Consider the following 12,620-nt stretch of genomic DNA (forward strand, 5'->3'; position numbering starts at 1 on the left):
TTTTCTTTTTTTTATTTCTTTTCTTTTTTTTTTTTTTTTTTTTTATTTTTCGAGACAGGAACTCGCTCTGTAGACCAGGCTGGCCTCGAACTCAGAAATCCGCCTGCCTATGCCTCCCAGAGTGCTGGGATTACAGGCCTGTGCCACCACCACCCGGCTTCATTTACTTAAATTCATGGTTATCTATATACAATGCTAAAAAAAAAAAAATCAAGTAATAAACATTTGCTATTTATGTTCTGAGTATTTAATGCTGTCCTAGAACTTGCTTAGCTATGTAGACCAGGCTGGCCTCAAACTCACAGAGATCTACTTGCCTCTGAGTGCTGGAATGAAAGGTGAGCTCCAACATATCCAGTAAAACCTCAAGTTTTAATTTAAAGCTTCTAAAATCTTGTGATATAAAGTAAGATTATTCCATTTATTTATTTTTGTTTCTGAGACAGGGTTTCATGCAACCCAAGACTTTGAACTTGATACATAGCCAAGAATAATCTTGAACTTCTGATCTTCCAGAGTCCTGGAATTACAAGTGCATACCCACCAATCCTGATTTTAATTATCTTTTTCTTACAGCACCATGGGGTGGAGATGGTGGGGTGTGTGTGTCTAAGACAGTGTTTCTCTGTGTAGCTCTGGCTGTCCTGGAACTCTGTAGATCTGGATGGCCTCAAACTCACAGGTCTTTTTTGTTCTGCTTCTGAGTCCTTGGCTTAAAGGTGTGTACCACACTTAGATTGATTTTATTATTTTATGTGTATGAGTGTTTTGCCTACATGTAGGTATGTGCACCAAGTGCATGCCTGGGGCCCTCAGAGATCAGAAAAGGTTGTTAGATTCCCTGAGACTGAAGTCACAGACAATTGTGAGCCCCCATAAAAACTGGGATTTGAACCTGGATTCTCTGCAAGAGAAATATATCCTCTTAACTGCTATGCCAACTCTCCAGCCTAACATTTTACTATTTGAAATCATAAAATAGCTGGGTAGTAGTAATACATGTCTTTAATCCCAGAACTCAGAAGCAGAGTCAGGCAGATCTCTGGGATTGCAGGTACATGCCATCACACATGTGAATCTAGTCCTCCTGCCCCTATCTCCCACATGCTGGGATTGCAGGTACATGCCATCACACATGTGAATCTAGGGTCAAGCCTAAGATGCCATAGATGCTGGGTACGCACTCCACTAACTAGGCTCCAAGCCAGCCTGATGTGAGGGAGCATTTAAACACAAGATCTTCTGTAACACTGCATGTGAAAGTCGTAAGAGGGAAACAGACTACTACTTTCAGCCCTTTGGCTTTTTCTCCAGACAATATAGCACAACATAATAAAAAGAAGCAAATTTTACCAATTGTGGATGAAATATAGTATATAGAAGACCCAGTCTGAACATCGAATCTTCTACAATATGCAATCAACAGACCTAAAAGAAAACCCACATTATTTTCTTAAAATAATAACAACATTACAGATTCATCTGTTAGAATGGGCAACAATACAGGTTGTTGAATTTCACATTTCTTGTTTTGCATTTTGAGAGCATTTAAGTATCTTAAGAATGAACTTTCATATGTCAATTTTTAAAAATTTGATCCTTTAAATATTTCCCTCAGGTCAAACAACAGTAGTTGAAGAACATGAACTTTATTAGCTGCTCAATATTCCATGTTAAAGAGAAAACATTTTTATGTTTCATTTTATATATATATATATATATACATACACATATTTTGAATAGACAAATGGAATCATATGCACTCTTCCACACAGCAAAGGACACAATCAATAGAACAGATAGCCTATACAATGAGAGTATCAGCAAAACAACACATGTAATAAGGGCTGATAGCTAACACAAGTGTGGGTCCCAAACAAGCCAACAGTAAGAAAAGACAACCCAATGAGAAAATGGGCAAAGGATTTATCAGCATTTCTTGGGTTTGCCTAAGTGCTTGAGAACAAATAACAAAAAATTAAAAACAAACCAGGCCCAGTGACATTAGCCTGGGCTACAGATCAAGGAAGCCTTAAACAAACAAACAAACAAACAAATCTAAGATGTGGTCAGCAATTCCAATACTTGGGCATATATCCAAAGGAAATGAAATTAATATGGTAAAGAGACATGTTCGATATTCAGAACAGCCAAGATATAAAAACAATCTCAGTATTTATTAGTGAATGAGTGGATAAAGAAGATGTAGTATGTGTATCAAACCAAGTAATATTCATCTTCTAAAAAGGAAACTGGGCTACAGGGATGAAGCTTGCTGCACACACTGTCCTGAGTTTGGATTCCCAGCACCCACATGTGATAGCACCTGTATATGATCTCAGTGCTAAGTAAGGGGAGGGAGACGGGTGGATTTTAACAGCTGCCCAACCTACTTGAATCAGCAGGCACCATATTCAGTGAAGATCCTATCTCAAAAAATAATGTTGAGCTGGACACTGAACGATGGCTCAGCAGTTAAGGGCACTGGCTACTTTTCTAGAGGACCCGGGTTCACCAGCACCCACTTGGTGGCTCACAACCATCTGTAACTCCAGTCCCAAAGATCTGATGCTCTCTCCTGGCTTCCGTAGGCACAGCATGCACATCGTAATCAGAGATACAGGTAGGCAAAACACCCATACACACAATAAAGAAATAAAATAAATAAATAATATTTTAAAGAGACAGATATAGTATGGTACACAACTTTAATTTCAGTACACAGGAGATTGAGGCAGAAGAATCTCTGTGAATTCAAAGCCAGCCTGGCCCTGCAAAGCAAGTACCCCCAGTACCTGGGGATATATAGAAAGACTGTCTCAAAAAAAAAAAAAAGAAAAGAAAGGAAGAAAAAGAAAAGAAAAGAAAGAAAGAAAACAAAAGAGAAGACAAGACAGAAGAACAAACAAAAAGAATAAATAAAGTAAGCCGGGCAGTGGTGGCGCACACCTGTAATCCCAGCACTCTGGGAGGCAGAGGCAGGAGAATTTCTGAGTTCGAGGCCAGCCTAGTCTACAGAGTGAGTTCCAGGACAGCCAGGGCTATACAGAGAAACCCTGTCTCGAAAAAAAACAAAAAAAAAAAAAAAAAGGATAAATAAGGTAGAGAGAGAGGGCCATCAGTCTTTGGCCTCCATGAACACATACACACACACACACACACACACACACACAGAGGTTGGGGGGCGTGAAGGAGTGAGGAGCAGTGGGGAGAGAGAAGAGCAGACTAGATAGAAATCCTGTCATCTGTGGTAACAGCATTGTGATCAACCTGGAGGACACTGTTAAGCAAGAAGCAGCCAGCCATAGAAAAGCAAACACTGTATTATCTCACTTGTAAATAAAACTTCAAAGACTTAACTCATGGAAGCAGAGTGAAACACAGTGGGACTGGGGATTTGGGGAAGGAAATACGGATCAAAGGACACAAAGTTCACCCAGATAGAAATAATCATCAAATAGCACATCGATGGTAGTTATGAGCAATATATTAGTTGAGAGACCTGCTGAGTGGATTGCAAATGTTCTTGACAAAAAAAGGTAAGGTAACCTCTGCCAATCAGCTTGTTATTCCACACTCTATACATTCTTCCAAACTATGTTGTGTGTAAAAATTACCCATTTTTCCATTTATATAAACAAACAAATATGAGTTTAAAAATATATTGATAATACATCAAGAAAAGTAACTTTAAATGATGTTTAAAATAATGACTTAAGATTTACTACTAAGAATTGTACTTTAAAGACATTTATTTATTTCACGAGTTTGAACATTGATTATGCCTGTATGTATGTCCATGTATGTATGTATGTGCACCGTGTGTATGCCTGGTACCTGTCAAAAGAGGCATCGGATTCTCTAGAATTGAACTTGCAGAGTTTGGGTCACTGGGTGAGTGCCAGGAATTGAACCCGGGACCTCTGCAAGAGTAAGTGTCGTAACTGCTGAGCCATCTCTCCAGCCCTAATACTAGGAATTTTAAAAATTGAAATATAAGCTTTCACTAATATATGCAAATGTAAAGGGAAAAAAACCCTCAATACCTATTTTTAGAGGAAATTTGTTGAACATCACCAAAAAAAGAAATTTCATGTTGTATGTATTTAAGTATTTTTAGATGTGTATCTCCAGTGTTTAGTCAGATAAGTCCCTTTGATCCCCTCTTCCACAATTCCCCCATATCTAGCCTGGGTATCACATCCAGAGTCCTAGCCTAGGCTGGTACCCGGTCTGTGCTTCTCAAAACCTCCAAGCTTCCCACAGGCACCTTCCTGCCCCCAACCGACAGGCTACCGTGACTGGCTTCCCACTGGACTGTCTTTTATTATAAAGCCATGAAAGCTGGGGTTCTCTTCCCTTTCTTCTTCAACCCTACCTTGATGACTTCCCTAAAGCACTCCAGTCCTTCTAGATAAGGATAAATGGACCCCTGTGGTTCCAAGACGTCTTTCAGCAGCAGACATTTTACGTTGGCTGTCCCAAGTGTTGATTTCTCTTTTAGCCTTCACAATGCATTTTTTTTAAACCTTTGTCATTGATCCCAGTTCTAATGACAGCCAAAAATATAGAACTTTGTAACTTTTACCAGATACTGTGAATATCATCCCTAAAACCATAAGTATGGTTTTGCTAAAATTATTATGTTCACTCACCTGGCACAATGATATCTCCGAAACCCAATACTGAAACAGGCACAGAGCACACACTCATGACTGAGTAACCCACCAGTTTTGGCACCCTGATAACTACTGGCAACTGTAAGAAAGAAAAACAGAGACAAGGGGGAGGGCAGGAGGGAGGAGGAAGGGGAAGGAGGGAGAGAGAGAAAGAGAATGAACCAGTAAGTCTTCCCAATCTCTCTTTTAAGAAGGGAAACATTGACACTGTAGTAATCATTTTGGTGTTTTTTAAACTGATCATTTGAAAAAAAAACTTAACTTAAGACAACATAAACACACACATACATAATACAAACATAGACTCTGTACAAAACACTTGAAGGAATAAGACATGTAGTTTTAGGAAATTACATCCAACACATGAAGGATGGACGCTAGGAACATACTCCCCCCACAGCCAACCTTTACATTTTTATTTTCTTTTTACCAAGAATAGGACTCAGACCTTGACACATTTTGTTGTGTTATTTTGTTTTGGTGAGTCTACATTTTTTCCCACCCAAGGAAGAGCCTCCTCGCAGAGGGTGTGATTTAAAGTCCAATGAACTTATCTGAAGTACAATCCTTACTTTCTCATGGGGAGCTGAATGCAGAGCAGTGGCTTCCACAAAGTTTCCATCATTCTAGGATGAAACCCAAGTCAATAGGTATTTAATAATTTAGAATAACTAAGAAAATGGCTATATTTGTGAGAAAGAAGTTTGATAACACCTTAGCATGCACCCATGACCAATGAGTTCCAGGAGGAGACAGACAGGCAGGCAGCAACTGGGTGAGCTGCCGCGTACACCATCCCCACCTTTTCAGCATTCTCGAAAGGCCCAGCAGCAAGTTCCACCATGATGCTCTCGCCATTCTAAAGGGAGGAAGAGATGTCGTTCAGTCCTCTACAGAGAATAACCTGCCACAAAGCAAGGATGACTGACAGCCCCCAGCACACAGCCTACTGCCACTGAACAAGGGGTATCAACTACTTCTTCCTCAGACTCGACAAACAGCAGATACTGAATCTGAGACAAAATCCAGAGAGTACGCCACTCCACTTTACTAGAGCTCAGTAATGATCAAATCCGCATATACACAGATTATTCAAGCTTACCTGGAGATCTGGATTATACTGACATCCAACGTGTTATAACAAGTTCAGAGGTTATGAACTTTCAGTATTTTAATTTTTTTACTATGTATATTATCGTTCTTAAACATTTTCAGCATCAAAAAAAAAGAGAAAATACTAAAATCCTTTAAACTTAGCTTTCTACCAAATATAAGTAATCTTATTTGAATAAAAATGTGTTTGACCTTCTGGTATTTCCCACAACACAACTATAAAGCCAGATTGAAAAGACCCACCCTTAGAGAATAGGTCAGCCTTCTTCAGCCCGATTCCTATTCAGGGTCAACCCTGCCTCCTTCCTTGGTTCCAATCAGCCCTCTCCTGAGTGGCAGCTCCTGCCCTATTTCTGCTAAAATCTTTTCTGTGGGCTAGACAAGGTGTTTACTAGCAAGTTTTCTCCTGAAATCCATGTCTGCCTGAGGTGAAACTTTGAGGCTAAAAATACTCAAAGCTTCCTTCCTGTTGTTTTCATCTAGCCAAGGGGGACCCTGAACTCCTGATCTGCCTGCCTTTGCAGCCAAGCGCTGGGATACAGGTGTGCACCACCACACTCTGTGTGGGGCCTCTACTTTTATGCTTCATTGAAAAAAAAATGCCTCAGCAGACCAGGGAGAAGACATACAAACTGGATTTTGAAAATCATAAAAACCGGGAATGCGCAGCGCTTGACATGCATTTGCAGTTACCTAATAAGATAAAGCATCCAGCGGTAAGGAAGGCAAAGGGTGGAACAGAGAAGGGTTAAATGGACATTTACAGCAACAGCGCCAAAGAGCGCCTCCAGCTACTTCTACAACAACAGATTTGCTAGAAATCACATGCCTAAGATAAATAAAAAAATAAATAAATAATGAAAAATGTACTGATCACACAAAAAAGACTCAAAGGCCTTTACCCTTTAAAAAGCCTGTACCTTTAAAACTTCATCTGACATTAAACTGATACCAAGTCTAAGATGAAAAAAAGTAGCACATCAAAACCTGGCTATCATTTACTGCTGTACTTCCAGTTCCTGCTGAGGACTAGCTGCTTTATGAAGACAATGATAAATAAGGGGTTTGGGTTTTTGTTTTGTTTTTTTTGAAAAGGTTCCTCGGTGTATCATGGAACTCACTCTGTAGACCAGATTTGCCCTGAACTCAGAGATCCTCTGCCCCTGCCTCCTGGGTGCTAGGATTAGAGGCTTGTTCAAGAACAGTGTTTCCTGTACCACCACCACCACCACCCCTTTTTTTTTTTTGGTTTTTCAAGACAGGGTTTCTCTTTGTAGCCCTGGCTGTTCTGGAACTCACTCTGTAGACCAGGCTGGCCTCGAACTCAGAAATCCACCTGCCTCTGCTTCCCAGGTGCTGGGATTAAAGACACCACTACCCCACTAGTTTTTTGTTTTTTAAGGAAAAAAAAAGATCTCCAGGCGGAGGTGGCACACGCCTGTAATCTCAGAACTCTGGGAGGCAGAAGCAGGCGGATTTCTGAGTTCGGTGCCAGCCTGGTCTACAGAGTGAGTTCCAGGACAGCCAAGGCTATACAGAGAAACCCTATCTTGAAAAAACCAAATCCAAAAAAACCAAAACAACAACAACAACAAAAAAAACAAAAACAAAAAAAACCCCAAAAAACTAAAAAAAGAAAGATCAAAATCAAGTTGAGCTCTTCAGCCAAAGGAACTCTAATGACGTCGGAAGCTGGCGTTGCTTCTTGCAGTCGACTGGGACCTAAAGCTCAGGAGGGGCTGCCAGGGTACACAGTCCATTCCAAGCCTGCGGAGTTGGCATGCTGTTCTTTGTTATTCTCAGATTAGTTCTCAGAAATGAAGATATCAATGACACATTCCCCTCCCTCTCTCCGCCCCCTAAACTGTCCGCAGTAGACACTGATTGTAAGAAAGTCTTACTTTCAAAAGGAAAAAAAAATTACATTCTCCCTTTATACTAATCAGAAGTTCCTCATTTTCTCTAATAAACAACTGAAAGCTTGCTTATTAAAATACCCTCTACTGAAAGACCAATTTCAAAGGTAATTTCCTTCAGGAAATTAAAGTTCACCCTGAAATACAAATCCACAAAACCAACAATCTACGAAGAGAGTTAAGGTTCCCTTCTTGAGGCTGGCAAGATGGCTCAGCATTAAGAGCACCCACTACTCTGGGAAGGGCCTAGGTTCCAGTACCCACAATGGGTGGCATCTGAAGGTCTGGAACAACAGTGTCAGGGGACAGAATGCCTGCCCTCTGCAGGCCTCTGTGAGCACCAAGCAGCAAGCATGAGGTGCACACACACATACATACACACACACACACACACACACACACACACACACACACACACAGGTACTCACTTATATACATGAAATAAAAATAAATACTAGAAAATATTTAAGGAGCTGCATGTGGCAGTGCAGGGAGTGGCGACACATGCCTTTAATCTAGAGGCAGGCAGATCTCTGTGAGTTCAAGCCCAGCCTGCTATACATAGAGAGTTCTCTACCTGTCAAGGCTATGCCGAGTAGACCCTGTCTCAAAGCACACACACAGATTTTAAAAAAAAAAAAAGTTCCATCATTTTGAAGGTTTTGCCATGAATTTAAAATGGTCATACCTTTGTGATGAAGGGTGTTATGAAGACAAAGAACACGTCGTAGATGAGGAGAAGGCCTAGCAGTATCACACATGACTGTCAGAGAAAAAAGGAATTTAAAAGATCAAACTTCCCACATCTAAACTAACGCATTAACTTACTTTGCAAAAGGACTTGTATACATTTGAACATTTTTAAAAGGTGTTTTCCAGTATTACTATGCATAATTTTATTTCATATATCATTTAAAAAATCCTTACTTCCTGTATCCCATTAGCTTAGGATCATCTCTGAATTAAAGAATGTTCTTCCCCAATATTTAGTCTCACAAGGTTTTAAGCAATGAGCATGACTGACAGAAATGCTCAGCAGCTGGCCTGGCCCGGCTTAGACTGAGTACAGACAGGCAGAACAAGCTTTCTGAAGCCTGGGGAACGGCCTGTTGGTCTGTAGCTCAAGAGGATGAAAGTTACAAAAGCCATATATACATTTGTGACATTTCAAGAGTGTAATTAGAAAGAGCTTATCTTTTTTTTTAAAAGAAGATGTGTTTACTTTTTATGTATATGAGTACACTGATGCACTAGAAGACTGCATCGGATCCCATACAGATGGTTGTGAGCCACCATGTGGTTGCTGGGAATTGAACTCAGGACCTCTGGAAGAGCAGTCAGTGCTCCCAACCACTGAGCCATCTCTCTAGCCCCTCCCCACCAGCTTGTCTTACTATATGCAAATTATACCTCAATCATATTGTTTTTAAAAGGAAAAAATTATTACAGTTCTATAAAATAACATATTTTACCATGAAATTGGGTAACTTCATTGTTTTAATTAAGTTTAGACAGAAAGCGATTCCCAAGATATCCTGTAAAATCCAAGCCCACCTAAAATAAAAAAGAGAGAGATCAACCTATTATTTCATTCCATTATCTTCAGATGAAAGTTTAAATAGGTCATTATGGTTATGCTGTTACGGTTAGAGCTATGAACTGTTTCCTCATATCCTCTCTGCTCAGCCAGTTACTGTCCTGGCAGAATAATGACTGCCAAGGTTACCTCAGAAGAATGTCAGATATGAGTACACATTCATCTTAATCTTTCCAGCTTTACGTGTCTCCTTCTACAAAGACAGCTGTCAATAAAATCCTCCTGTTCAGTGGGACAGTGGTGGTGCATGCCTTTAATGCTACCACTTAGGAGGCAGAGGCAGGCATATTTCTGAGTTCAAGGCCAGCCTGGTCTAGAGAGCGAGTTCCAGGACAGCCAGGGCTACACAGAGAAACCCTGTCTCAAAAAAACAAATAAACAAACAAACAAACAAAAGCCTTGTGTTCATATCTAGTCAGGTTGAACACAAAGCAAAAGCAACACAATTTACTTATTAGAAACTAAAATGCATAACTAGCAACCAATGATAAACTCAATAACTTTGGCAATTATAAAAATATTTCTAGGTCGATGATTTTATTAATAAGCCATTAAAGATGAGTTATATATTTTTCCAGGTTTCCCTTCCTGCTGCGGATAGACCCTGGGCTGGCACGATGGGGCAGTAAAGACACCTGTAACCAAGCTGATGGCCTAAGCCAGAGTTACAGGTTAGCAATGGGGCTCATTAGTCCTTAGACCCGCTGGGTGGACGGAGAGAACTGCCTCAAGTGTCCAGAACTGTCAAGTACCGTCCAGTTATGCTGTGGCATTTACACTCTAGAGACACACACACTAAATACTTGAAATAATTTTTTTAAAAGAGAGACACCGCTGGGCAGTGGTGGCACATGCCTGTAATCCCAGCACTCTGGGAGGCAGAGGCAGGCGGATTTCTGAGTTCGAGGCCGGCCTGGTTTACAGCATGAGTTCTAGGACAGCCAGAGCTACACAGAAAACCCTGTCTCAAAAAAAACAAAACAAAACAAAACAAAACAAACAAAAACCCATTCTGGAAATCAGTGCGGACACCATCTGTTGAGGTTATAAGACACTACACTGCAACACAGCATAACTGAGCTGTCTAGGTGTCTAAAGCATAACCCGATTTCCTTCCCTGCATGAGCTCAAACCCTTAGCATAAGATGTGTTCATTTGCTGGGTTTGGTGTCCTGTGCCTGTAACCTCTGCATACAGGAGACAGAGTCACTGCAAATTTAAGGCCAGAGTTACAGGTTAGCAATGGGGCTCATACAGAGATCCTGTTAAATAACTTATTCATTAAAAAAACAAATTACCTTGTCTTAAAATATGTTCTTGAACAAAAACAAAAGAATCCACAACAATCATAATGAATATGATTCAGGAAAAGATATAACACTATGCATCCTTAAATTTAAAGTAGGCTAGAGTCCTCATACCTGTCCTCATTTCGAAACACAGCCCACACAACAGCAACTGAGATGCTCAGTCCAGAAAGGAAAATCAGGCTCACTTGAATGTTTTTGCCACAACACAAAATCCTAAAAATAAATAAAATAGTCAATTTGTGCTGCAGATAAAAAATAATGTTCACTTGATACCAAAAAGTTGCGAACATTAATAAGAAGTGATTGAAATACTAATCTTGATGTCATGATTTTACTTAAAACCAATGAGACATAATAACGGGTTCAACAAAACCCTTCATGGTAATGGAAATGCTCCCCGTGCTTTCCAGGATTGATGGCCACTAGTCACATATGGCTACTGAACACTTGAAATGTCTCGGGAATTCAATTTAAAGATCCCAAGCATAGCTGGGCATGGTGGCACACGCCTTTAGTTCTAGCACTAAGGTAGTGCACACCTTGTCCCAGCACTTAGGAGGCAGAGGCAGGCAGATAGATCTCTGTGAGTTCGAAGCCAGCCTGGTCTACAGAGACAGTTCCAGGATAACTAGGCTACCGAGAAACCCTGTCTCATAAACCAAAACAAACAAACAAACAAATCCCAAACACATTATTGACTTTAAACTCAGACAGGCATAAATACAATGTATATTGAATATACAGGTCTAAAGCAACACCTCACTTTCCCTGTGTAGTATTAAGTTGAAATACCAATTACATCATATGCTAATAAATACGTACGTGCACTGTCCACATGGCATTCTATGAACCAATGCAGCAAGACAGTTGTACAGGCTCATTGATGACGCTATGCAGAAAATTGCTATCATGACATAAACTAGAAAAGAACAGACAGGTATTAATTCCTTAGCTCTCTTCGTTAGATCATATTTTCAATATAGTAACTATATCACTACCTGAAGTAGTTGCTAAGGTGCAAATATGTATAGCTAGAGTTTAAAACAGGGCGTGGCACTTGTGGTTTTATTTCCATTAAACACCACCAGGGTTGCTTTATGTGGCTCAGGATGGTTCTACATTCAAAGTGACATGTTCATTACAGAGACTTATAAATCCTTAATTTAACCTGAAGAACAGAAGGACTAACGAACCTTTGTCATATGTGTGTGTTTGTGTGTGTCTAGGTGTACACATGTAGGCAGATACGTGTAAAAACCAGAAGACAAGCATGGTATTATTCCTTAGCTGTCTTGAATTTCTTTTGTTTTGATTGTTTGAATGAGTCAATGGCCTGGAGGTTTGCCAAGCAGACCACCCTGACTGGCTAGTACGCTCCAGGGACCAACCTGCTTCTACCCAGTGCTAGAGTGAAAATCCTGGAGGAGGGGTGGAGTGCACCGCACCGGTCCTAGGACTGGACTCTAAGTATCCCTTGCACAGTAAGCACTTCACCAACTGAGCTACTCCTCCCACTCCTCTGTGTGTGCCTTGTGTAGTTCAAACTGACTGAACTTGCTGTACAGCCAAGAATAACCTTAAAAGCCAGGCTGTGGGAGCACACGCCTTTAATCCCAGCACTTGGGAGGCAGAGGCAGGTGGATTTCTGAGTTCGAGGCCAGCCTGCTCTACAGAGTGAGTTCCAGGACAGCCAGGGCTACACAGAGAAACCCTGTCTCAAAAAACCAAAAAGAATAACCTTAAAAACCTTCGACTTCTGGTCCTTCTCTCTCAGCCTCCGGAGTTCCGCCATTACAGGTGTGCACCACCTCCAGCCACTCTGACATCTGGGACTGTACCAGGACTTTGTGTATATTAGGCAAGTACTCTACCACTACCAACTGACTTATGTTCTCTGAGTGATTAGGAAACAATTTTTGGTAGCTTTGGCTGGCCTAGAACTTGCTGTGTGGATCAGGCTTGAATTTGTAGAGATCTGCCTGCCTCTGCCTCTGCCTCTGCCTCT

General features: G+C 40.7%; 1 protein-coding gene across 4 annotated transcripts in view; it reads right to left on the minus strand.

Annotated features, from left to right (window-relative positions):
• Sppl2a (signal peptide peptidase like 2A) overlaps window positions 1–12,620 on the minus strand; it is a 42,120-nt gene that overhangs the window by 17,037 nt on the left and 12,463 nt on the right. For 3 of the 4 annotated variants that reach the window (XM_052183513.1, XM_052183516.1, XM_052183514.1), the window contains exons 7-14: window positions 11,438–11,534; window positions 10,727–10,828; window positions 9,181–9,262; window positions 8,397–8,471; window positions 5,482–5,538; window positions 5,252–5,305; window positions 4,656–4,758; window positions 1,354–1,428 (exon numbers count right to left, since the gene is read on the minus strand). In XM_052183513.1, the coding sequence (XP_052039473.1) occupies window positions 1,354–1,428; window positions 4,656–4,758; window positions 5,252–5,305; window positions 5,482–5,538; window positions 8,397–8,471; window positions 9,181–9,262; window positions 10,727–10,828; window positions 11,438–11,534 (645 nt within the window). The remainder of the gene's footprint in view (window positions 1–1,353; window positions 1,429–4,655; window positions 4,759–5,251; window positions 5,306–5,481; window positions 5,539–8,396; window positions 8,472–9,180; window positions 9,263–10,726; window positions 10,829–11,437; window positions 11,535–12,620) is intronic. The other variant, XM_052183515.1, reaches the window with a different exon arrangement.

This window comes from Apodemus sylvaticus, chromosome 5 (assembly GCF_947179515.1).
Source record: "Apodemus sylvaticus chromosome 5, mApoSyl1.1, whole genome shotgun sequence".
In the NCBI taxonomy this organism is placed as follows: Eukaryota; Metazoa; Chordata; class Mammalia; order Rodentia; family Muridae; genus Apodemus; species Apodemus sylvaticus.